This window comes from Antechinus flavipes, chromosome 2 (genome assembly GCF_016432865.1).
Source record: "Antechinus flavipes isolate AdamAnt ecotype Samford, QLD, Australia chromosome 2, AdamAnt_v2, whole genome shotgun sequence".
In the NCBI taxonomy this organism is placed as follows: Eukaryota; Metazoa; Chordata; class Mammalia; order Dasyuromorphia; family Dasyuridae; genus Antechinus; species Antechinus flavipes.
In genome coordinates this window covers 629,395,599-629,422,369 of record NC_067399.1, presented here as the reverse complement: position 1 = coordinate 629,422,369, position 26,771 = coordinate 629,395,599, and the positions used below count along the sequence as shown (strand labels likewise).

Sequence of the window (26,771 nt, the reverse complement as noted above, 5' to 3'; positions counted from 1 at the left end):
TGATCTTGCAGTCCATTAAAACTCCCTAATTTAAGACAACTTAAGTGTTGCAGTAGATAGAGCACCAGCCCTGAAGTCAGGAGGATCTGAGTTCAAATCTGGCCTCAGACACTTAACACTTCTGGCTGTGTGACCCTGGGCAAGTCACTTAACCCCAATTGCCTTAGCAAAAAAAAAAAATAATAATAATAATAAGCAAAAAAACTCCCTATTTTTTTTTCATGTTGTCTAATTGCGCTCTCCCTTCCTTATACTTATAAAATCCATTTCTTGAATCTTAGTATAAGAATATTTGTGTGTGCATACTCACATGCATGTGGATGTATATACACATATATATAGATATGTACAATATACATATAGCTAGATATACAAAAGTTGTTTGTATGTGTGTATATATATATATATGTACACATACACATGTGTATGCACATATACAGACATACATATCCTTCTTGCATTTCACCCTGTTAGGCTCATCTCAGTGCTCTGCCAGCCCATCAGGATGCTGTTGCATCCTAAATCTATCATTGTATCCACCACCCAAACCACTAGTTCTACTAGAGGCAGCCAAGGTCCTGGTGGTTGGAGTACTGAGCCTTGAACCAGGAAAACGTAAATTCAAATCTAGCTTCAGACACTTACTAGCAGTGTGACCCCAAGTCACTCAGACTCGGTTTCCTCAGCTATAAAATGAAGTTGATAAATGATCCATCTCCTAGGGTTTTTCAAAGATCAAAGGAGATATTATTTAGTGCTTAGCACAGCCCTGGCACATGGTGGGTGCCTAATAAATGCTTGTTTCTTTTCTTCTTGCTCACTTTTTCCAGTCTTCCTCTCTTCCCCTACTTCTGCACATTTGTAAAAGATACTTTCCAGTCTTGAAATGGATCCTCCCCATTTTCTCCTTTCCCTGTCCTCTACAGACATCTTTGTTTATTGCAGCCCTCCTTTTCAGGACCCACCTCATTTGTTCCCAAACCAGTGAGGTCTTCTCTGACTCTTCACCCCCTAAGCTATTCATGCATTTAATCAGTCTAATTATGTTCATGTCAGAAAGAAGTTCCTGCCATGAGACTCATCCTGTTTTCCTCAGCTGCCATTGCCTACTTCCTAACAAAATTTCTGTCTAGATACTTCTAGATGATGATTCTCCTTAGGGAAGTAAGCCCTCTGAAACAGAAATTGTTTTACTTTTGTCTTTGTATATATAAGATCTAGCCTATTACTCGGCAGCTGATAGGTGCTTAATAATCGGCACTTCTTAATTAGTTGATATTGGGTAATTATCCCTTCTACTAAGCTTTTTGAGGTTAGGGATATTTTTTCCCATTGTTGTATCCCAAACATCTTGCATAATGTCTTGCTTAAAAATAGACATTCACTACATGTTCATTAAATTTAATTGAATTTCGCTTGGGTAAGATTTGGAAAAAAGTCCAAGAGTAAGGGGTGCTCTCCAGCTAGGTTTGAAGGATGGAGAGGTCACTGCAATCAGTCTCTGAGGCCTCCAAACAGAGTGGAAGAGACCCTGAGGGTCAGTGTTGGGGTTGGGCAGCGTTCCAGTTTGCCAGGCGAAGGCTCATCCTCATGTATCCCCTCTTTTCCTCTAGTTTTTAATGAGTACCAGCGGATGACAAACCGGGATATTGAGAAGAGTATCTGCCGGGAGATGTCAGGGGACTTGGAACAGGGCATGCTGGCTGTGGGTATGTACCCTGATGACTTCGGCTGTCCACACTCAAGGCTAAACTTTCTGACTTTAATTTCCAGGAATGATGGGATACAGAATCTGCCTTTTGCGTTAGGTACCCCTCCTTGGGATTCCCCAGAACAGGGGAGAGGAGCCTTTCTAAAGCAAGAAACATTAGGCTTGAGGGTTAGAAATGGAAGCAGAGACTGGTGACCAGCCTGCACATTAAAGGGTCAGGGACTAGGTCTTTTCTCCTTCTTGCCACATTCAGAATAAGTTCTGTGCGTCCCAAAGTAATAACCTTTCTGAACCATTCTCATTTGTGCTAGGAACAAGAGGAGGGTGGGAATGACCATCGTAGGTGTTTTATCACTAAAAATGTCACCACCCAAATTAGGGGAGTTTGCTTTCTTTTTTTTGTCTGAGTGTCCATTTCTTGTCTCACTGTGTCCTTTGTAGCCAAGTTACTGTATTTGTAGCTTTGTTCCTGGAGAACTGCAGTGTGTTGTCCATGGTCAGTGTTGATGGCAGTGAGGACGGGAAAGGCTTACTGGGCTCATCTCCCAAGGGAAATGAAATCACATACATCCTGCCAAGTCTTCTCAAAACGCTGCCCTTAAATTATTGGTCAGCAGAAAGATTTTTCTTTGCAAGGGGAAGTCATGCTCTACTGTGATGAACTGAATCTGACTCCCCATGTGGTTGATTTTCTCCAAGCATGGCAACCATTCCCTACCCTATTTCCCTAAAGTAGGATTCTTGTAGCCCCTCCTAGAGAAAGTGGGCATTTGCTCTTGTTGTCTCTGCATTTAGAGTTTGCATTTCATCGTCTCAAGAGGCTATAAATTGCCTTTTCAAGCCTACTTGGAAAAATAATGCCTGTCTTTTCAATTTGCCTTTTTCAAAGCTTTCTGGATCACATGCAGGGTAAACCCCACTAATTTCTCCATGTTTTACTGTGGTGTTTGTGGCTTATTGAATGAGGAAGCATCTCTAGAAGCATCCCTTCCATGCTTTGCTGCCTTTTTCGGTGTTAACATCACATGCAGTTGGTGTCTTACCTTGTGTTCCACCCAAGTGTTTTTTCACGAACGTTCATATTCTTTTAGAAACAAACATACATGAAATGCTCAGTTTCCTTTGCCATTCATCATTAGTTGGTTACTAAGAGCCTTCCTGAATAAGAAGTTGGGCTCAGATTGAGCATCTGCATGACCGTTATTGCAAGAAGCCATCTTGCTGGGATTGTGGGTAATGGGAAGTTGGAATCTGGAGAAGTAGAAGCAAATGGACTCTGACGAAACTGAGGTAGATGAAACAGTGGTTTAGATGCTCAGGCCTCCCAACAGGTCTAAATTGCTGTTTCTCAGCCCCTGCATGTATTGCTAATCTAATTAAACCATGTTTTTTGTGTTGCAGTCAAGTGCCTCAAAAACACTCCAGCCTTCTTTGCAGAAAGACTCAACAAGGCAATGAGGGTATGTATGTATGCTCTAAGGACTTTGCACACAGCTGTCATAGTAGTAATAGCAGCAGTAGTAGTAGTAGAAGAAGAAGACTTTAAAGTTTTAGTGGTTGTATTAGTAGAAGTAATATAACACTTTAAAGTTTCACGGCAACCCTCAGAGGTGGGTGCTATTGTTATTTCCCATTTTACAGGTGAAGAAAACAAAATAGATTAAGTGACTTGCCCAGAATCACACAGTATCTGAGTCAGAATTCAAAACGTTATCTTCCAGACTTCAAATCAAGCACCAATCAATACTTTATCTAGGAAATGTCAGGGAAACCACAGCCTTGCCGTTGGTATAATCACAGCTACGCACGGGAGCAGAAATCACTGTAGGCTAATGTTAGGACCTGGGAGAGTTGTCTGTAGCTGAGAGGAAGCTGTTCCTCTCTGGGTCAGAATTCAGATCCTCCCCATGTGATGCTCACTCTGCGTACCCAGCCATTGTCATGGCTCCCTCAGGAAAGAAGTAAACAGGCCTCACACTGCCTGTCCTGAGAGAGAAGGCTAAATATTCATCATCCAGTCGTTCCACTTTGAAGTGTACTGACCCTTTTGAGTGGGGAGGGAGCATACGCGGTACTGACTCCTGTTGGTGACTCTGCAGGGAGCAGGAACAAAAGACAGGACTCTCATCCGGATCTTGGTGTCTCGAAGTGAAATTGATCTGCTTGATATTCGAGCTGAGTATAAGAGGCTCTATGGCAAGAGTCTATACCATGACATTACGGTAAGGGGGACTTTTTATTTGGGGAATTAACTGGGGCACGTTGTGTGCTCGCTCTCTCACTCCCTCTGTGTGTCTGCCTCTGTCTCGCTCTGTGTCTTCTCCCCCTCTCCCCCCCCCAAAATCTCACAATTTTGTTGTTTATTGTATACAATACTCTGGTATCCTACAATTCCACAACTAGATTTCATTGATAATCTTGTCTCTTTAAATAAGACCATAAACTCTTTGAGCGTGGAGTCCCCCCCTAATACTCTGTACTTCCCAAAATGTCACTAAACACTTAAATTAAGTCCTCTAGTGGGGAAGCATCTCTTATCTTTTGAGATTGACAATCAGGAACAGCATTCATACCACCTGCCATGTTGTTTGTCATTGACTAATTGTTCTCACAGGGGATTCATTGATCTTTCCAGTTCCAATCTAAGAACTCTTTAGTGATGTTTTTTCAGTCTGTTAGTGGATTGAATTTGAGTCACGGAGCCTTAGATTTGAATGAGAACTTTCAGCTGTTGGGATGCTTTGGTCCAACCCTAGAGAAGTGAAGTGGGTTACCAAGGTTCTTCAGAGAGTGAGTGGCAGACCTGGTCCTTCTGCTGAAAAGCTAGTTCTTTCCATAGGACCGTCTTGCTTTCCGGTAGAATGGTAACCCTTATCCTGCCACCTACTCCTCATTTGGGAGGGGTCTCTCCAGGGATTTATTGGACTTCTGCTGTGATGCCCAAAAAGTGAAAAATTGAACTAGTAAGAGCCAAACTCTGGTATGACCTCAGGCAGTAGATAGCGGACAGAAGATCAGTGAGGTTGGGGCTGAAGAAGGGCTTTTCCAGGTAGGCCTTGGGCTGGGCCTGGAAGGATGGAGAGGATCTGACTCGGTATAGTAAATAGGGAGGAACCATAATGTTCCCGGTGAGGGATGAGGCCTTACTGGAAGCCAGAGTGAAGCAACACTGAAGAGAGAACAGTGGGATTGGAGCACATTGCCAAAATTAGAAATGGTAGATGAGCTATGTTTTATCTGTCCAGTAAGGATAACATTGTAGGTCCTTGTTATGTTAACTGATAAAACAAGTATTACTATATAGGGTCCATTTTGACCTTGAAAATGAATCCTCCTACATGAAAAGGTTGGGAACAATTGGTTTAATATACAAAAGTGCTGTACAAGAATAAGAAAATGATTTTTAACTTCCTCAATAGGAAAACTTTTGGGATAGGTCATAATTTACTTACTTTAATACCACTTGAAAAATATCAGAGAACACGTAGCTTGTAATAAAAAAAAAATACTAATGGGCATTTAGTTCAGATTTACTTCTTGGGTCCAGAAGGATTGGAACTTTGGACAGATATAGATGGTCAGAATAGTTCTGGGGGAGGTGGGGGGTGGTGGTGGTTAGTTTGTAATTTGTAATTTGTAGTCTGCTCCTTGTATGACCATGGAGCCTTCAAATCCCCAAGAAAAACTTGTCTTTGCAAGCTCCTAATAATTCCAGGACTCTTGACCCTCTGGAGGTGGCATTTAGCTTCATTGCCACAATCAAGATCCTTTTGGGGCTTGGATTGGGGCCATTGTGGTAAGAGGAAATTAGGAAACAAGGTTTCTCTTCTCTCAATTAACTTGTCTTTTGGTTTCTGTGACCAGGGAGATACCTCTGGGGATTACCGGAAGATCCTGTTGAAGATATGTGGAGGCAACGATTGAACCCATGTGCTTGCCTTCTGAACAAGAAGAGGGAAAGGAAAGAAGCCAAGTTTGTTTCCCCCTCCCCCCTCCCCCCCAAAAAAAGAAAATCCAGATTTTTATAGATGTTCCTCTGATTAAGTGATGTCAGAACATTCTTTGTAGATTCTCATTTCTGTCCCAAACCCTTCCCTTCTATAATGGCATATCACGCTGAAGGACTTTGATAGCTGTTTTAGGACTTTCTCAGGATATATTTTTTTTTTTTATCCATCACAATGGCCACTGGCTTCCTGCTGCTGAAGTAGATAATTGGTTTTCTTTCTTCCTTCATAGTCTCACATGGTCCATTTTCCGGTTGCACATTCTGAGACTGCTGGCTTCATTTAGACTTTTTAAAATGTTTTGAAGCAATGCTTGATTTTTTAAAATAGTTATTGCCATACGCATGTCTTTTTATTTGTTAAACCACAAACATTTCTGGTGCGAGGGATGACTGGTTCTCTGTGGAGGGGTGCCCTGTTTGAGAAGGGAGTGGGAAGGCATTTAGATGTAATTTCATGTGTCTAAAGGGAATGTGTCATGAGAACTGCCATTGCCAAACACTTTTATAAAATATATATAGAGGGATTGTTTCTATGTTGTGCCTTTAAGGCACAAATCATGAGAATGTAGCATCAGCTGCTAGCCAATTACAGAAGCCCTTCTGTTTTGATATATGCCTTAAACCTGAATTAGTCTGTAATTGAAAGCTGTTATCAGATTAAAGCCATCTCTCTTCTAAACCTCTGGAAACATCTTACTCAGCCTTTGTGTGTGGTTTGCTTTGTAGTTTGTGATGTAAATTTTGGTGTTCATGTGGCAAAGGCTGCTTTCAAAAAGGGGACCTGGAGGGTAGGTGTCCAAGCTAAGATAAAAATCTGCTTCAAGATGGAAAGTACGCCATGGGTGTTACCTAGTTTTGCTTCCTTGGGGGACCTAGGATCTGCTTCCCAAATATCAGGCAACTAAATATTGCCGATGGAGCCATGAATATAGTGTCACTTATGTGCCCCTGGGCAACATAAAGACAGACAGTAGTGGATCCAAGTCCAGGTGCTACAAGAAATGGAATGGCTCAGAATCAAAAGGAGAGTTAAGACCATGGGAAAACACCCAGAGAGAGGAAAGACTCACATTGCTTGGGGCTAATGGTGTGATGTGAATAACCAGAAAGAATTCCCTGGTTCTAGTTTTCCTTTGTCTACGTCAGGAGTTCTTAACTTTTTTCATCCCCTCCATTCTTTGGCAATGTCTGATGAAGCTTACCCATCCCTTCTCAAAATAATGTTTTTCTATAATTGGAGGAAATGTTCAATTTCATTTGGAGATTAGTAAAAGTAAATATACATTCTTTCCTCCTCTCCCCTCCCCCCAACCCAAATTCATTGATCCCTTGAAGTATGTCTCTGATTTTCTCAAGAAGTTCAAACCACTTGTTAAAGACAGAATGAGCTGGGGAAGCAGAGATGAAGACATGGGAAACAGCTGGTGAAAATGCTTGGCATTGGGATACCTCGGTGGCATTGGGGGTGGGAGAGAAACCTGGAAAGATGGGTGAGAATCAGGATTAAAGGGCTGTGTGCCAAAGAATTTTATATTTGATCCTGAAGATGATCAGAAGCCGCTGGAATTTATTGAGTAGTGGGGATGAGGCAGGTGACATAGACCTGCTCTATTATTCTGTCTATCTGCTGGCTTGCTCATTAGAAAGATTACTTAGGCTAAAGAATGGAGGATAGATTTAGTCAGGAGATTCTTGTGAAAGGCACACCTACCTTTATTCGGTATTACTTATATTATTATTAAATTTGGATTGTATTACAATAGTCCAAGCTTACTATTTCATAAAACATGGGGAGATGGATTCTGTAAATTAGATCAGAGAATGTGAGGTCAATCCCTGGCAAAATTCTAGCATTAAGAACACTTAGAAGTGGTCATTGAGGTATTAATCAGCCCAATTCATGCCAAACAGCCATCACTAACTTTGTGGGGTTGGGGAGTGGACAGAGTCACATAGATTAGTAGGGTAAGGTATTGATATAAACAAAATGCATCTGGTTTTTAAGGAGGCATCTGACAAGATCTTTCCGTATTCCTTTGAACAACGTGAAAGCTATGTAATAGCATAATTAAATAGTCTTCAATGAATGGAAAGAGGTCTTTACTGGTATTCTGCAGGGATCATTACCCAAACTGCGTTACCCCCTTACTGAATATTTTAATGAGTGTCTGATGAAAGCATAAATGGTATATACTTATTAAATTTAAAGATAATACACAACTGAAATGAAAGCACTGGATGATAGGATCATGACCCATTGGGTGAAATTTGAAACCAGTAAATGAAGGGTCCTATTCTTAGATTTTAATAGTTGCAGAACTAAAGGATAATAATAGACCCAATGACTAGCAGTTTGAGTGAAAATAAAAGTTGGGGGAGGGGCTTGGTTCATTGAAGATTGAAAATGAGTCCATGATAATGATGTGTGCCTGCCCAAATGGCAAATTTGGTCTTAGTCTTAATTAGTAAACATAGAGAGTTCAGAATGACTCAATCTGGATCCCATTTCCTGGTCAGACCATATGTAGAATGTTTAGATTAGTTTAGAGTATGACCCTTGAAAAAGAACTGGGGACACCAGCAATAATAAGCTTTTCCTAGCTGAGATCAGTTCTGTTTTCTGCCCAGCGGTGAGGGATTCAAAGCCTGGACATTTCAATTCAAATCTTGGTTCTGATAATTACTGTATGGCCATTAAGGAGTTATTTAAATTTTGTGACCCTAAGTTTTCTCATCTGTAAAATGGGAATAATACTTTTATTATCCTGTCTCACAGGGTTATTGTCAGGAAATAATTTTGTAAAACTAAAAGCTCTTCATATTTGAGTGCTTTTAATCTGTAAAATAAGGAAGGAAGCCCCAAGGTCTGAACCAGGCCATCTGGTAGTGCAGATATGTTAAATACTCCTCAGTGCTGCAGAACCAAGTTAAAATTAATTGGGAAATACTTGATAAATAAGATAGAATAAAAAGTTAATGTGGTTTTCTAAATTATGAGACTTGGGATTCGAGACAGAGGCCTGTTGTCTTACAAAGTAAAATAGCAAATCCTGTATGGTAATTTTAAGAATCTACAACAATTTCTCAAAACAACCTTCTGGGGTAGATTATGCAAGGAGTAATTATTCTTTACAGGTTTCTCAGGCTAAATGGTCATTCAGTCATGAATGGTCATGATTACCCCAAGGTCATGCAGTTAGTCAGTAAGAAAACCAAGAGTTGAATCTGTGTTTTGTTTTGTTTTTTCACTTGAAGTTAAAATTTAAACTCACATCAGTGATTCCCATTTAGTGTTTCACAACCACCACCACTGCCCCCCAATGGCCTGAAAGGTTTGTGCTAAACATTATTTAATGGTGTCATGGTCATAGAACATTTCTAACACTCACAGATAGATGTTAGGTGACTTCCGTGTCTGGGTTATTACTCACCTATTTGGAATTAGAGAAGAGTTGGCTGTCTTCACTCCACATCCTTTTTACCTGAGTGTACATGCCAGATGACATGGTTACCAAAATTAGCATATTTAGCAGACGTCTTTTTAAAAAATGAATGAACTCAACACATTACAGAGAGAGAATGGAAACATTTCACGTTCAAGACGAAGTAAAAAGTATGATTAAGACACCACATAATTTTGGAACCACATAATTAAGAATAGTACTGGGCTCTGTGATATTACATAATCTTATTAAAAAGTGAACTATCTTTGGATTATGTTATCATGGCAGTCAGAAGTGAATGAAATTTTTAGAAGTGACTTCCGATGAATAATTCCCTGAAATTCCTAATACATTTAATTGGACTTATGATACATTTGATGTGGCTTTTATATTTGACTGATTAAATGACATGGATGAAAAAGAAAATTAAATTGACCTATCAATGGATCTTGGACTATGAAAATCACTTTAAAGTGATAGCCTGTACATTGTTGACTAGAAATAAAAAATTAATTTCCATCTCAGCAAGAGAGCTTGTAAAATTCTACCATTTTCTCTACATATTTGTGAAAATAAGCATTTTCATTTTCTTATTTTAAATAAACAATGTGTAAACAAATCTTTATGCCTAGTGTTGAGCCAAATATTGGAAGCCTTTGTTCAAATTTTTTTTTAAGTACAACATTTAAGTTTATGTGTGATTATAATGTTAAATATCTTCCTTATGTTTAAAGAACTTGGATCATTACAATTCTATTTACATTTACCTAAGTTTATAACATGAAGTTTGCAGAAAATAGTCAGCACATATGATCTTGCTGAATGAATTCTTACAGAATGTCTCATAAAATATTTGTAATTATATAGTTACAGTTCATGAATTTTATGTTTAGAGTTTCCATAATTATAGAATTATATAATACAAATTTTTGTTTGGAACTTTGGGAAGGGCAAGAAATTATTGCAAGCACTTAATAAATCTAAAAGAATATTATAAGTATCATTAAATTATCCATAGGGTTCACAACTCTTGTTATTGAAAGATGGAAGAACCAAAAAATGTTTAGAACCACTGGACTATTATAATAAATGAACTATATAGTTAAGGAGCTTTTAATGATTCAATCACCCTGTTTCACATACAGAGATTTTATCCCAAGATACCCAGACAGTCTCATGGCAGATCAAAGATCTGCCATTTCTTTTCTTTCCCTCTTTTGCCTTTCCTATCTCTCCTCTCCAATTCCACTCTCTCTTTCTCTATTAATCCTTCTTAGTATCCAAGAAATAACTAACTTTTGTGTATCTAAACATCTTTGTAGGGGACTTTTGATCTTTTGTGCAATGGATAACTTTTGGCAGTGATGGAGCCTATGAAACCCTTTCCAGAATACCCAATACTTTCCTTTGGGCCAATTATTTCCCAAATCACCCTTTCTCTTCCGTCAGGATCTCCTGCCTCTATCTCCTCACCTTCTAAGCAGTTTAATTTGCTGCAACCTTTTCTTCCATTATCTCAGCTCTTGTCAGCTTCTCCCGAGGGCCTCCAGGTTTTTCTTATTATCCTTTTTACTCACCCTTCTAACTTCTATCCAAGCCACTATATCTATCCACCAGACTCTGGACCTAATATAGCTTGAAATTTGAATCCCCTAAATCTCATGTAACCCTGGGACAGTCTCCTCATGCCTCTGAGGTGTTAATCACTAATCTACAAGATATGGATTGTCCCCATCAAGGCCCCCACTGATACCAAGGAGGAAGAATTTGGACATTAAGCCATTTTTACAATTGAAGCAAGCATAGATCCAGAGAAGTTTGTGTGCTAAAGATCCTAAAGGCAGTACAGATCAGATTCAGTATTTAGCCTACAGATCTTTGGGTTACATTTTAGAGTTCTAGACTGCGGGATGAAGATGATTTCCTTGAACAATATGGAGGATATGAATCTGACTGATCCAGCAAACCAAATGGAGATAAAAGTAAAATAGGGAACCATTGGACTTGTGGCTTGTTGCAACAATACAACAATCTTCCAGTTCATTCACAGTACGAGACACATTTATTACACAGCAACCTTTTCTAACATATGTCCAAGTGGATGAAAACACTTGGGGGGTGAGTTATCCAAAATGCCGTGGAGCCACTGCTGCCTTCAGCCCCAAATCGTCTTGGTGCTCATAGGGATTCTGTAAGAAACAAGAGGTCTCATGGTTGGTGGAAACAGCATCAGCACAGAAGGAAAAGCCCATTGAATGTCTGTGGGTAGAAGACTGGGTGGGTGTCTAAATTTGCAAAAATCCCTATTGGGAAGAACCCCTTCCAACTCCTGTGTGTTCTTGAGCTAAAATGAATGTCCCTAGAATGGAAAACTTGCATCCAGTTAACCTTCTGGTCTTGTTCCCCACCAGTACCCAAATGGTATCCTTCCCTTTGGGCTCAATATCAGACACAGATTTTAGATGCAAACTCTCCCAAGAGAGGACTCACAGATTTTAATTCACTCCATCATATAAGGTATTAATGAGATCTCTCCCTTAAGAGAAGATTTTGTTAAGGAGGTGGGAAGAAAAGAGAAGGTGAAAGGAGGAGGGGAAATTTCCAGGGCACTAGGAAGCCAATCCTGTCATCCATGCCACAGGTTTGCTGAAGATCATATTCCTATTTTCTTCTGTTCTCTTTGGGGATCCATCAGTCACATTTTGGACTCTGAGCTAAGGGTCTAGACATCAGGGGTCCTCAAACTATGGGCCGCGGGCCAGATGCAGCAGTTGAGGACATTTATCCCCCTCACCCAGGGCTATGAAGTTTCTTTATTTAAAGGCCCACAAAACAAAGGTTTTATTTTTACTATAGTCCGGCCCTCCAACAATCTGAGGGACAGTGAACTGGCCCCCTTAAAAAGTTTGAGGACCCCTGCAGGTAGTCTAGAGTGTCAGGAGCAGATCTTGTCTAACTTGTCTCCATAGGTAACTCCTTTTCCCCAGATATTCCTCAAACTCTTTTGGGAGATGTCTTTGGGTGTACCTCTTGGCTACAGAGAGAACACGAGGAGCAGACAGGTAGTTCAGGGAATTGGGGAAGGGAATGATGCATGAAGAAGGGCGATCAGGAGGAGCAAGACCAGACCACAGGGCTGATTGAGATCCTCACTGAGGCTTACCACATCTCCCCTCCCCCTGCATCCTCTTCCTTGTCTGCCGGGAGCTTCCCTTGCTCATCAGCAAAGCTGAAGAGACGGCAAGATCCAGTCATGTCTAGTTTTCCTCCTGTTGACAGCAGGAATGGTAACGTCTTAGTGCCTTCCCAGCCCTCGAGCTCGAGCTAACATTTCCAGAAGTAAAGGCAGAGAGAGGTAATTTGGCAGAGTGGGTGCCAGCTGGGTTTTGGTATCAAGAAAAACTGAGTTAAAGTCTTGTTTCTGACCGATCCCATCTGTTTGATCCTCTCAGAGCTGTGAACTCCAAATTACTAAAGAGAGGCTATTCTGTATTTCTAAAAAGAGTTTCTACACTAGGGATCTGATTTTCCTTGTGCAGCATGATAATTGTGGAAATATGTATAGAATCACACATGTTGAACATATATTGGGTTATGTGTTTGTCTAGGGGAAGGGGGTGGGGATAAGGAAGGAAAAATTTGGAACACAAGATATTGCAAGGGTGAATGTTGAAAATTATGTATATGTTTTAAAAATGAAAAGTTTTAACTAAAAAAAAAAAAAAAAAAAAAAACCACCTGCCTGAGACTCTCACTAACTATGTGACCTTGAGCAAGGTATTTACCCTTAGTTTACCTCAATTTCCTCAACTGTAAATTGGGGACAATAATAGCACTGACCTCGGGGTGAGTCAAAAAAAAAAAAAAATACGGCCTGTGTAACTTTAGAGATCTCTCCATTCCAAATGTTCATACGGACTATTTGTGCCTGACCTGTGATAGAGCCTTCTGAGCTCACAAAAGTCTGCTCAGCCACAGCTGGACACACTGCCCGCTGATCCCCACACGGTGATGTCATTTTGGTCTTCTTCAAGAACAAAGGACATCAACCAACCTCATGGAGTGTGAGGATCAAATGGGATATTTGCAAAGCACAATGCCAGGGACCCAGCAGATGCTAGCTATCACCATCATTATTATTCCTTATTCCTCCCACTTTTTACCCCCAGAGCCTTGAGACTCATTCAGTTCCAGCTGGAGCTGTGCTTGGGATAAAAACGGGAGGCTAAGCTGGAGCCAGAGCATCCGGGGCATCGGTCGGGGGACACACACCGTCTCCTAAGAAGTTCTCCGTGGGGCTCCCAGGCTCTGGGGGCAAGTTCCAGGCTATCGCATTCATCAGGTTAAGCAGGTTCTTTACTTCAGACTCCAGGTGTTCCACAGTCTTGTCCAGGGTCTGGTAAGGAGACAGTGAAAAGGTCAGGGCAAGGGATAGCAAAGAGAAGCTCAGAAAAGCGGGCTGTTTCAGGACCAGATTTTGTTGTCTGGGCTTGGGGCTGAGTCGGGAGTAGTCAATGCTCTGCTGTTGCTGGATTTCTGAGCCGTATGTAGCATCAGGGGCCATGATGTAACTGGTAGTAGAACTGAACCTCTATTCTAAAAAAAATGTATCCTGTAGTATTATGTATCATATTAAATCTACTCTACTTATCTGGCAACTAGGTAGCCCAGTAGATAGAATGCTGGACCTGGAGTCAAGATCTGGGTTCAAATCTAGCCTCAGATACTTATTTAGCTGCATGACCCTGAGAAAACCACTCAATCTCTGCCTCAGTTTCTTTGGTTATAAAATGGAGCTAATAACAGAACCTAGCTCACAGAGTTATTATGGGCCGCTAGGTGGAGCAGTGGATAGAGCACCAGGAAGATTCATCTTCCTGAGTTCAAATCATGTCTCAGACACTCACTAGCTGTGTGACCCTGGACAAATCTCTTAACCTTGTTTGCCTCAGTTTCCTTATCTGTAAAATGAGCTGGAGAAGGAAATGACAAACCACCTCAGTATCTTTACTGAGAAAACCCTAAATGGGGTTATGAAGAGTTGGACAAGATTATTTCAACAAGAATAAGAAATTATTTCAGCAGAAGCAGCTACACCCAGAGAAAGAACACTGGGAGAGGAATATAAACTATTTGCATTTTTGTTTTTCTTCCCGGATTATTTCTACCTTCTGAATTCAATTCTCCCTGTGCAACAAGAGAACTGTTCGGTTCTGCAAACATATATTGTATCTAGTATATACTGTAACCTATTTAACATGTAAAGGACTGCTTGCCATCTGGGGGAGGGGATGGAGGGAGGGAGGGGAAAAATCGGAACAGAAGTGAGTGCAAGGGATAATGCTGTAAAAAATTACCCTGGCATGAGTTCTATCAATAAAAAGTTATTTAAAAAATAAAAATAAAATAAAAAATAAAAAAAGAAATTATTTCAGAATAACTGAACAATAAACAGCCACCAAAATCAAGTGAAATAATATTTGTAAATCATTTAGTATAATACCCAGTACACAATAGGCTCCCTATAAAAATTCCTTCCCATAACCATGTTCATATACTTGTGTTCTGGTGACTTACAGAAAAAGGTGTGAGCTTTTAACTAGACAGTACAGAAAAAGAATAACCTATGAGTTCTGATTTTACACTTACATACTTGGTATAAAGTGGATTAAGGAACCCCTTTCTTTGAAGAGATGGGGTTCTATGGGTGAGAGCAATTGCATATGCTATCAGATGTTTTCAGTGGGCTCATGGTTTGTCTGCATTGCTTTTTTTTTTCCATATTTGTTATAAGGAATGATTTATTGAGTAGGAAAGAAGGGATATTTTCAGAAATGATGTCAAGAATAATGAGATAAAATAATTAACAAAAGGGATCCCTTTTTGTAGTGGCAAGAAACTGGAGACAGAGAGGATGTCCATCAGTTGGAGAATAGCTGAATAAGTTATGGTTTGTGGATGTTATGAAATATTATTGTTCTTTTTTTAATTTAAATTTTATTTTATTTAATAATAACTTTGTATTGACAGAATCCATGCCAGGGTAATTTTTTACAACATTATCCCTTGCACTCGCTTATGTTTCATTTTTTCCCCTCCCTCCTTCCACCCCCCCCCAAGATGGCAAGCAGTCCTATATATGTTAAATATGTTGCAGTATATCCTAGATACAATACATATTTGCAGAACCAAACAGTTCTCCTGTTGCACAGAGAGAATTGGATTCAGAAGGTAAAAATAACTCAGGAAGAAAATCAAAAATGCAAACAGTTCACATTCGTTTCCCAGTGTTCCTTCTTTGGGTGTAGCTGTTTCTGTCCATCATTTATCCATTGAAACTCAGTTAGGTCTCTTTGTCATAGAAATCCACTTCCATCAGAATACATCCTCATACAATATTGTTGTCAAAGTGTATAATGATCTCCTGGTTCTGCTCATCTCACTTAGCATCAGTTCATGTAGGTCTCTCCAAGCCTCTCTGTATTCATCCTGCTGGTCATTCCTTACAGAACAATAATATTCCATAACATTCATACACCACAATTTACCCAGCCATTCTCCAATTGATGGGCATCCATTCATTTTCCAGTTTCCAGCCACTACAAACAGGGCTGCTACAAACATTTTGGCACATACAGGTCCCTTTCATACAGGTCCCTTTCCCTTCTTTAGTATCTCTTTGGGGTATAAGCCCAATAGAAACACTGCTGGATCAAAGGGTATGCACAGTTTGATAACTTTTTGGGCATAATTCCAGATTGCTCTCCAGAATGGTTGGATTCGTTCACAACTCCACCAACAATGCATCAGTGTCCCAGTTTTCCCGCATCCCCTCCAACATTCATCATTATTTTTTCCTGTCATCTTAGCCAATCTGACAGGTGTGTAGTGATATCTCAGAGTTGTCTTAATTTGCATTTCTCTGATCAATAATGATTTGGAACACTCTTTCATATGAGTGGTAAAAGTTTCAATTTCATCCTCTGAAAATTGTCTGTTCATATCCTTTGACCATTTATCAATTGGAGAATGGCTTGATTTTTTATAAATTTGAGTCAGTTCTCTATATATTTTGGAAATGAGGCCTTTATCAGAACCTTTAATTGTAAAGATGTTTTCCCAGTTTGTTGCTTCCCTTCTAATCTTGTTTGCATTCGTTCTGTTTGTACAAAGGCTTTTTAATTTGATATAATCAAAATTTTCTATTTTGTGATCGGTAATGGTCTCTAGTTCATCTTTGGTCACAAATTTCTTTCTCCTCCACAAGTCTGAGAGATAAACTATCCTATGTTCCTCTTATTTATAATCTCGTTCTTTATGCCTAGGTCATGGACCCATTTTGATCTTATCTTGGTATATGGTGTTAAGTGTGGGTCCTTGCCTAATTTCTGCCATACTACTTTCCAATTATCCCAGCAGTTTTTATCAAATAATGAAATCTTATCCCAAAAGTTAGAATCTTTGGGTTTGTCAAACACTAGATTGCTATAGTTGACTATTCTGTCTTGTGAACCTAACCTTTTCCACTGATCGAAATATTATTGTTCTATAAGAAACGATCAGCAGGATGATTTCAGAGAAGCCTGAAGAGACTTTTAAGAATTTAGATGCTACCCCACTTGGTGCATATATGTTTAATATAGATAGTGCTTCATTATCCATGCTACCCTTTAGCCAGATATAGTGTCCTTCCTTATCTCTTTTAATTAGGTCAATTTTTGCTTTAGCTTGATCTGAGATCAGGATGGCTACCCCTGCTTTTTTGACTTCACCTGAAGCATAGTAGATTTTGCTCCAACCTTTTACCTTTAACCTGCATGTATCTCCCCGCTTCAGGTGTGTTTCCTGTAAACAACATATTGTAGGATTCTGGCTTTTAATCCATTCTGCTAACCGTTTCCTCTTTATGGGGGAGTTTACCCCGTTCACGTTTATGGTTAGAATGACCAATTCTGTATTACTTGCCATCTTGTTAACCCCGGTTTATGCTTTCCTCCCTTCTTTCCCCTTTCCCCCCTTCCAAGTATTAAGCTTGTGAGCACCCCTTGCTTCTCACAGCCCTCCCTTTTTAGTGTCCCTCCCCCCGCCTTAGAGTTCCTCCCCCTATCTTACCCCTTTCCCTCCCAGTTCCCGTATTCCCTTCCGCTTAGCTTATTCCTTCCCTTTCCACTTTTCCCTTCTCACTTTTCAATGAGATGGGAGAAGTTTCACCATAGATTGAATATGTCTTAAGATTTTTCACTTAAAGCCAATTCTGAAGGCAGTAAGATACCCACTATATTCATCCCCCTCCATTCTTTCTCTCAGATATAATAGGTTTCCTATGCCTCTTCATGAGATGTACTACCCCCACTTTACCCTTTTTCTGGTACAATGTCCTTTCCACATCAATTTCTAGAACAAGGTATACATGTATTCTTTATACATCTATATAGTCAAAATATAGTTCCCAAGATTAATCTTTACCTTTTTAGATTTCTCTTGAGTTCTATATTTGTAGATCAAACTTTTTGTTAAGTTCTGGTTTTTTCATCAGAAATAGATGAAATTCGCTTACTTCGTTGAATGTCCATCTTCTCCCTGGAAAAAGATGCTCATTCTCGCTGGGTAAGTTATTTTTGGTTGCATACCAAGTTCCTTAGCCTTTCGGAATATCATATTCCAGGCCCTTCGATCTTTTAATGTGGATGCTGCCAGATCCTGGGTGATCCTTATTGTGGCTCCTTGATACTTGAATTGGGTTTTTCTAGCCGCTTGCAATATTTTTTCTTTCATCTGAGGGTTCTGGCATTTGGCCACTATATTCCTTGGTGTTTTGATTTTAGGATCCCTTTCAGTGGGTGATCGATGAATCCTTTCAATGTTTATTTTTTCCTCTGTTCCTATGACTTCTGGGCAGTTCTCTTTGATAATTTCCTGGAAGACAGTGTCCAGGCTCTTTTTTTCATCATGTTTTTCTGGGAGTCCAATGATTCTCAGATTGTCTCTCCTGGATCTGTTTTCCAGGTCTGTTGTCTTCCCCAGAAGGTATTTCACATTTTTCTCCATTGTTTGATTTTTTTGGATTTGCTTGACTGATTCTTCTTGTCTCCTCGAGTCATTCAATTCCACTTGTTCAATTCTGATTTTCAGTGAAGTGTTCTCTTCACTCACTTTTTTAAAATCTTTTTCTAATTGTCCAATTGATTTCTTTTGTTCTGTGGAATTTTTTTCCATTTCGCCAATTTTGTTTTTTAGAGAGCTGTTTTCTGTTTCCAGTTCACTAATCCTATTTTTCAAGGATTTTACTTCTTTATCCACTCTCTCTTTAACTGACTTCTCCAGGCTCTTTCCCCATTTTTCTTCTAGCTCCCTTGTGAGAGCCTTTTTAATCACTTCTATGAGGTTCATCTGTGCTGAGGAACAGACGATCTCCTCCTTTGGGGATTCACCTGGGGACTGCCTGTTTTTAGTCTCCTCAGGATTTAGAGTCTGCTCTCTATCTGTGTAGAAGCTGTCAAGGTTAAAGTCCTCTTCAGCTTCTTGCTCATTCTGTCTATTAATCAGAGACAAACTACCAAAGAAAAACAGAAAAAACTGGAGTCTTTCTTTGGGGGGGGGGCTGGGTGTGTTATCGAGCTTCCTCTACAGACTGCAGGGGGCAGCAGTGAGGCACTAGCAGGACTGTGCTGCGCCTGCGCTCTGAGATCCCAGAGCGTGCTGAGTCACTGGGGGGGGGAAGGGGGGGGCGGCCAGGTCCTGAGAGACTCCAGCTGTTTGGGGTTGTATTCTTCTCCCCCGGTGTTTTTAGCTTCTCTGCTGGGCTGTTGACTTGCTGCAGGTTCCAAACCTGTAGCGAAGCTCTCCCCGCAGAGACGGCTGCGATCACTCCCCACCCCCTCTCAGCTCTGCTCCCGTGCTCTCACTGCCGCTGCCCTCAGCCTGCGCCCGATCTAAAACCGCCCCAGCCCTCTAGTAAAGACAGACCTTTCTTGGCGGATCTCAAGGATGGCTTCTCTTGGTAACTATTTGTGGGTTTTTTTTCAGTCAAGCATTGATTCAGAGGCTTGTAATGAAGTGGATAGTGAGAGAAAGCGCGGAGCTTATGCAACTGTGAGCCTCCTCTCCGCCATCTTAACCGGAAGTCCCTAGCCTGAAGAGACTTAAAGGAACTGATGCTAAGTGAAATGTATCCAGCAACAAGAAGATTATATGATGATCAACTCTAATGTACATGACTCTTTTCAACAATGAAATGATTCAGACCAGTTCCAATGGTCTCTTGATGAACAGAGCCATGTACACTTAAGAGAGAGGACTATGGGAACTGAGTGTGGATCACAAGATAGCATTTTCACTTTTTTGTTGTTGTTTCCTTGCATTTTATTTTCTTTCTCACTTTTTTTCCTTTTGGATTTGATTTTTCTCAAGCAGCAAGATAATTGTATAAGTGTGTATGCATTTATTGGATTTTATATATATATATATATATTTTTTTTTTTTTTACCACATTTAACATATATTGGATACTTGTTATCTAGGGGAAAGGGTGAGGAGAAGGGGAGGGATTTGGAACACAAAGTTTGCAAGAGTCAATGTTGAAAATTTTTCCATGCATATGTTGTGAAAATGAAAATAATTTAATTTAATAAAAAAATTCTTAAAAAAAATTTAAAAGTTAACAAGAAAATAGAGGCTGGATCCATCCAACCAAAGAAAGTCCAGAGCACTGGCTTACATAACTTTTGTTGTGCTTCCCTCTAGTGGTCTTCTAGGAAAATAGCAAGTTATAGTTGGAAAAGTTTTCTTAGATTTAAAAAAAATGCAATTTAAAAAAATTCTCTCAATTTAACTCTTTTTATAAAATATTTACTAAGTAAATATATATATATATATATATGGATGTATGGATGTATGTGATACATTTGATTATTTTAGAAACAGGTATTTAGATTTAATTATTTCTTTCCTCAAGAACAATCATGGTGATGATAATCAATCATATGGTCACTAGAAGAAGAAGTATGATACAGAGAGTAGGCTTCTAGGTCAAGATGACATGAGTTCAAGTTCCAACTTAGATACATCCTAACTGTGTTGGGAAAATCACTGAACTTTTTAGTGTTCCCAGGCAACTCTAAGAACTATTTTCAATCAGCATTAGGATAATAACCATTATTATCCATTGTTACCATTATCAATATATAATTCAATAATTAATGAGCACCTACTTTGTGCTTGACACTGAATTAGGTATTAGAGATATGAAGATGAAAAGTAAAATTGCCAAGAGACTGCGGAACACTAGAGACAGAGAACTGGAATTCAAATCCCAACGTAGTCACTTATTACTCATAATGCCTTAGACAAGTCATTTTTTTTTTATCTCCCTGGTTCTTTTTTTCTTTGTGTATAAAATGGGGGTGGTGGACCCGATGAGCCTTCCAGTTTTCAGTCTGGGATCCTAGGAACCTTGATTTCTAGGCATTACTAATGGTTTATACTGAACCTCTCTTCCACTCATAAGCAAGGCATCCAATGTAGGTGCCCTTACCTGGAATGTCTCTCTTGATCCTATTCATCCTTCAAGGTCCTTTCCTTCTAGGATACTTTTAGGGCTTCTTCCACTTCATAATGATCTTTGCTTTTTCTGATACCCCAAAACAGGCTAGTCTACAATTTAGGATTCAATTCTATGTTGCCTTATTATATTGTTTTGTCATCACTTCATATACATCTACCACATCTGGAAGAGACACGGGCACTCTCCTATGTTTCCTTGTTTTGTTTTTTTTCTCAGCAGTCGAACAGAGCTGGACACATACTAATTGAGCCCTCTCTCCCTCTCTTCCATCCCTGCTCCCACCAGTTTGATAGCTGCTCGTACTTGAGTTGCCTCCCCATTCCCTCCCATACCATCCCAAAGCTCCAGTACCTCTTCCACAATGTCTAGGCGATCATGGAAAGCTTTGTGTTCATCGCACCATTTCATCCTCTTATCTGCATTCCCAGGGGAAGATCTGAATGGTTGTACTGCAGCTGCAAGAAACACAAACGTGGTTTAAGGCTGGGCTCCCATCACCCAACTGTTGGCTTCCTTATAACCCCAGAAAGGCAAGCAAGAACATCTGGCTCTCAGAAGGTAGTAGTTCTTGAAGCAAGGGATGAACAAAGTGAATAGATTTGTTTTATGCTCTGGCATCTTTATATTCTTATCATTTAAGACTCAACTCATAGCCCACCCCTTCCTAGCAGCCTTCCAAGGCCTCTTTAACCCAAGGGGATTGGATGATCTCTCCTTTCTCTGAGGTCCTTTTCACTTAGATCAATAATAATTCATAATTACATAGTATTTTAAGGTTCAATGAATCACTTTTATTTAGATCTTTACTTATATATATTATATCATTCAATCCTTAAAAGAACCTTATTTTAAAACAGGTACTATTATTATCACCTCCTTTTTTTTTCCCCTAAAACAAACTTACAAATTAGGGATCTAAGACTGAGTAGTTATTTGTTCAGTGACTTGTTCAGTGTTTCACAGTTAAGTATCAAAGAAGGAATTTGAACCCCCAGGCTTCCTGATTCCAAATCTAGCCCTTTCTCCTTTAAATTATGCTAGCTTCCTACTGAAATCAATGCCCCGTGATTTTACACTTGATCATGGACTGTCTTGTACCATTCTTCACTTGTTTCATGTGTAGAGATATGAGAGGAAAAGGCTTTGTTGGTTGTTTCTAAGGATGCAATAGAAATGTCACTGTTTCATTCAGAATTCTCTAACTAGTTGCTATTTACACAGAACAGGCTTTTAGAATTCTTTAGCCAGCAGAACAATGGTTATTTAGCATAAAACATAGGGACTGCTGGAGAGAGGTTAAAAACATTTTCCTTACTTATAGCTTTTAATCCTTTTTTTCTGTTGAAGGAAATGGAGATTTGTTTGAGCTAGGAGGTAAGATAGTCTAAAAATGAGTTTCTGGACACATTAGGGGACCGTTGAACCAATAAACCTAGGGGAAATGAATCTGTAGTTCATTTCAGAGTGAAGATGTAAGAAGCTGAAACATTTCTCTATTTGACCCTCAAACCTCCTGTCATTCCATCTCTCTTTAGCCACACTCCTAAACCTACTCTGCCCTCAAGCACAATCTCCCATCCATTCACCCCTCAAGTAATTTCTTAGACCGCAGCCTCTGCTCTTAATGTACTTTCTTCTCTTTCTGATCTCTGCCATGTAATTAGCCAATTCAGTGCCACAGTGTCCTCCACCTAACCTCTTTTCCTGTTCCTGTTTATTCCTTGCCAAACCTCAGCTCTGGATTACTCTCATTATCCATCTCCTCTGCTCCTATTTCCATGCTACTGAAAGAGACTGGAGAAAGCCGCAAGTGTGTTAAAATAGATCAATTATAAACGTATGTCATTTAACTTCACCAGAGTCATCTAGGTAGGGAACACTGGTCAGGGCAACTGTGTTAAATGATGCACTTATAGGGAACATGTGTGACCAGGACAAAAGCACAAAGGGGTAAATAATGGTTTCCCCATCACAAAATTACCAATGTCTTCTACTGATGCAATTGTTTACCTGATCCAAGTTTCTCTCCACAACAATCTGTAAGAGAGCCACCAAAATAATTTTCCTGAAATGCCTTTTCTCTACTCAAAATCAAATGGCTCAATTAAAAAAAGTATCTACTAGGTGCCCAACTCTGTACTAAGCACTGGAGATACATTAAGAAAAAGAGAGCTTTCAATCTGATGGGGGAAGACAACATGTAGAAGCTGGGAAAGAGCAGGGGAACCCCAGAAGGTACCAGCATGGGAAACCAAGCAGAGATGCAGATGGAAAGTCAAGTGAGTTGCAAAGTCCAGGTTCTGCTCTCAATAAAGAAAAATTTGGTTAGTATTCTACCCCTTAATCCTCCAACCAAAGGGGAGAGGAGGCTGAAGGATCAAATATGTTACTTTATTTAGCACTCAAATATCTTTACCACCCTATCTTCCTGTTTTTATAAATTATTTCCCTTATATACTCTATGCAGGGGTCCTCAAACTTTTTAAATAGGGGGCCAATTCACTGTACCTCAGACTGTTGGAGGGCCGGACTATAGTAAAAACAAAAACTTTGTTTTGTGGGCCTTTAAATAAAGAAACTTCATAGCCCTGGGTGAAGGGGATAATCGTCCTCAGCTGCTGCATGGTCATAGTTTGAGGACCCCTGCATAGTCCAGTTATACTGACCTACTTAACTGTCCCTTGCACATCCCATCTCCCATCTCTACCTTTGCACTGATTATCCATCTTATTTAGGTTTTACTCTCTTGTTACCTTTGCCTCTTAGAATTCCTAGTCCACTTCAACACTCAGTTCAAGTAGCCCCCCCTATATGAGGCAGTTCCTGAAGCTTCCAGCTGCTCATGCCTTCTCCCCAATCATCTTGTCTCTGTTTGGTATATATTTTGGCACATCTCTCCATATGCATGCCTCCTTGTCAGTGAGGTGCTGATTTACTCTTGCCTTCATATAGCCAGAGCTCACCACAATGTCTGGCGCACAATAAGCTTCATTGAAGCTACACCTCTCTTAATGTAGACCCAAATTATCTCAGCTCAGTGATTGATCATGACTTCAGAGAACTGACTGGGAAACGTGCCTCCGACTTCTTGGCAGAGATAGTGGATTCTAAGTAAGTGAGACATATGTTTCAGACATGGCCAATATGTTGACTGTTTTCCTTGGCTTTTCGTATTTGTTACAAGAGAAGATTCTAAAGGAAAATGATAAATGTTGGAGGAGATGTGGGAAAATTCAAACACTAAAGCACTGTTGGTGGAGTTGTGACTGATCCAACCATAATGGAGAGCAATTTGATGCTGTGCTCAAAGGACTATAAAAGTGTGCATATCCTTTGGTCCAGCAATACCAGTACTACGTCTGCATCCAAAAAATAACGAGAGACAGAGAGACAGAGACAGAAAGAGAGAGACACAGAGAGATAGAGACAGACAGAGAGATAGAGAAACAGAGAGAGAGACAGACAGACAGACAGACAGAGACAGAGACAGAGAGACAGAAAGAGAGAGACAGAGAGAAACACACAAAGAGATAGAGACAGACAGAGACAGAGAGATAGAGAGACAGAGAGAGAGAGAGAGAGAGAGAGAGAGAGAGAGAGAGAGAGAGAGAGAGAGAGAATTCTTCAATCTGTATTAACACAATCAGTTCCTTCTCTGAGTATGGATAGGATTTTTCATCCTAAGTCCTTCAGAATAGTCATGGATAATTGTATTGAGAATAACAAAGTCATTTACAGCTGATCATCCCAGAATGTTGCTATTCCTTTGTATATAATACACTTCATGTTGCTTGAAAGTCCTCACAAAGGACTTTCCAGGTCTCTCTCTTTTTTTTTTTCCTGAAACCATCCTGCTCATCTTTTTCCATAAAACAATAATATTCCAAATGATGCTAATTTTTAAAGAAAAGAGCAACAATAAAACATTTTAGAAGAAAAAAAGATTTCATTAGCTATTTTGGTATCATCACTTTATATCTCTAGGGTGATTCATATTTACAGGAATTTTTGCATTCAATCATCACCACAAGACCTGACATAGTCCATTCCCTTGAGAAGCTTTTATTCTAGACAGTAGACAGAACATAGAAACAGATACTGAAATACAAGATCATTTGAGGAAAGAGAAAGGGATAACTGGGGTATCAAGGAAATCTTGACTTCTTTATAACGCTGGTGACTTCACATCCAAATTATCCAAACATTAGCCATTTCTAGGAGAAGTAAGTTGGTACAGTAAAGTTGATACCTGATGGGAGTGAAATATATATATATATATATACATATATATATATATATATATATATATACACACATATACACACACACACACACACATATATATATACATACATACTGGGGCAATTGGGGTTAAGTGACTTCCCCAGGGTCACCGGGAAGCTAGGGAGTGTTAAGTGCCTGAGATCAGATTTGAACTCAGGTCCTCCTGTCTTCAGGGCTATCCACTGATAGCTGCCTCAAGTGAAATATTCTTAAGAGCTGGCACTGAGAACAAAGAACATTCCAGGCATTTGTCACAGGCTGTGCCAAGGAATGAGGGCAGGAGATGGAATGCAGAGTTCAGGGACTTCAACTGGCAAATAGACGAGTTTGGCTGAAATGTGGAATGTTTGAGGGAGAACGATGCAGTATAAATCTGAGAAGGTAATCTGGAGTTAGATTAAGGAAGATTTCAAATCCAAAATTGAGGAGTTTTATTTTACCCTGAAGGCAAGCACCAGTATTTCTTTCTCTGGTTGATCCAGTGGAAGTGGATCCGGATGGACAACCAGAAACCTTGCCCCAGCTACCAGCATCCTAGCCCGTACAAGATCTCTGCCTCCATACAAGTCCCAGGCTTCTCAAGGATGGGCTCCATACCTCCATGAATGACTTTCCTCTTATTAGTCGGGGACCTGAGTTGACTCATTCTATATCAATAGTAAAATCTAGCTTGGCCTTGGTAGCCAGAGCCTGTAATAGATACAGATCTTTGGATCTTTAACATCAGCTCCAATGATTAACATCTTTATTTGACAAATGGGAGAACTGAATTGGAGGAAAGGAAGATGAGTTGCCTAAGATCTTCAGAAACCAGAATCCAGTTCTTGCTTCAGGCATACTGAGTGTGTGATCCTGGACAAGCCACCTAATCTTCAGGCAAATTCTCGAAGTTGTTGGAGCCTGTTATTCTACAGCTCTGGTATTTTATACAGATAGATAGATAGATAGATAGAGGTCTGGTATTATTCATACATTTAAAAACTTTCAACGACTTTCTGTTGGAATCAATGAAAACAAACATGAAAAAAGGAGAGCTAGCTATACCAGATATCAAACTCTATTACAAAATGGTAACCATCAAAATAATATGGTACTGGCTAAGAAAGAGAATGGCAAGTCAATGGAATGGATTAGGTACATGATACCTAGTAGCAAATGACCATAATATGTATTGTTTGATAAACCCAAAGATCCAAGCTCCGGGAGCAAGAATTCACCAGTTGAGAAAAAAATTGTTAGGAAAACTGGAAAACAATTGGGAAGAAAGTAGACCAGAACCACACACCATGTTCCAATAGAAGGTCAAAAATGTTCATGATTTAGACATAAAAGCTGATATAAGTAAATTCAGGGAACACGGAAAGTTTTACCTGTCAGATTTATGAATAAAAGAATTTATGGCCAAATAAGATATAAATAGGATCATAGAAAGTAAAGTGGATAATTTTGATTATGTGAAGTTAAAAGTGTTTTGCACAAACACACTCAAAACACAAACACAAACAAACAAAATCAATGAAGCTAAAATTAGAAGGAAAGCAGGACACTGGGAAAAAATTTACAGTGTTTCTTTGATAAAGACCTCAATTCTCAATTTTATCAAATTTATAAAAGAGCTATTTCCCAATTGATAAATGGTGAGAAGATATGAATGAGTTGTTTTCAGAAAAAGAAACTATTATCTATAGTTATGTAAAAATGCTCTAAATTGCTATTGGTCAGAGAAATATAAATTAAAACAACTCTGAAATAATACCACTT

At 39.6% G+C, this 26,771-nt stretch overlaps 2 protein-coding genes across 5 annotated transcripts in view; one reads left to right on the top strand and one right to left on the bottom strand.

Moving 5' to 3' along the window:
* The window catches only part of ANXA11 (annexin A11), a 46,148-nt gene extending 39,732 nt beyond the window's left edge, over positions 1-6,416 (top strand). For both annotated transcript variants that reach the window (XM_051982007.1, XM_051982006.1), the window contains exons 12-15: positions 1,614-1,709; positions 3,113-3,171; positions 3,811-3,933; positions 5,576-6,416. In XM_051982007.1, coding sequence (XP_051837967.1) covers positions 1,614-1,709; positions 3,113-3,171; positions 3,811-3,933; positions 5,576-5,635 — 338 coding nt within the window. In that variant the 3' untranslated portion in view covers positions 5,636-6,416. The remainder of the gene's footprint in view (positions 1-1,613; positions 1,710-3,112; positions 3,172-3,810; positions 3,934-5,575) is intronic.
* A 4,790-nt stretch (positions 6,417-11,206) lies between these two features.
* PLAC9 (placenta associated 9) overlaps positions 11,207-26,771 on the bottom strand; it is a 30,796-nt gene continuing 15,231 nt past the window's right edge. The window contains exons 1-5 of one of the 3 annotated variants that reach the window (XM_051982010.1): positions 21,825-21,923; positions 21,078-21,181; positions 13,436-13,559; positions 12,327-12,432; positions 11,207-11,352 (exon numbers count right to left, since the gene is read on the bottom strand). In XM_051982010.1, coding sequence (XP_051837970.1) covers position 11,352; positions 12,327-12,432; positions 13,436-13,559; positions 21,078-21,181; positions 21,825-21,843 — 354 coding nt within the window. In that variant the 5' untranslated portion in view covers positions 21,844-21,923 and the 3' untranslated portion in view covers positions 11,207-11,351. Of the gene's footprint in view, positions 11,353-12,326; positions 12,433-13,435; positions 13,560-21,077; positions 21,182-21,824; positions 21,924-26,771 lie in introns of those variants that run through there. The other 2 variants (XM_051982008.1, XM_051982009.1) reach the window with 2 other exon arrangements.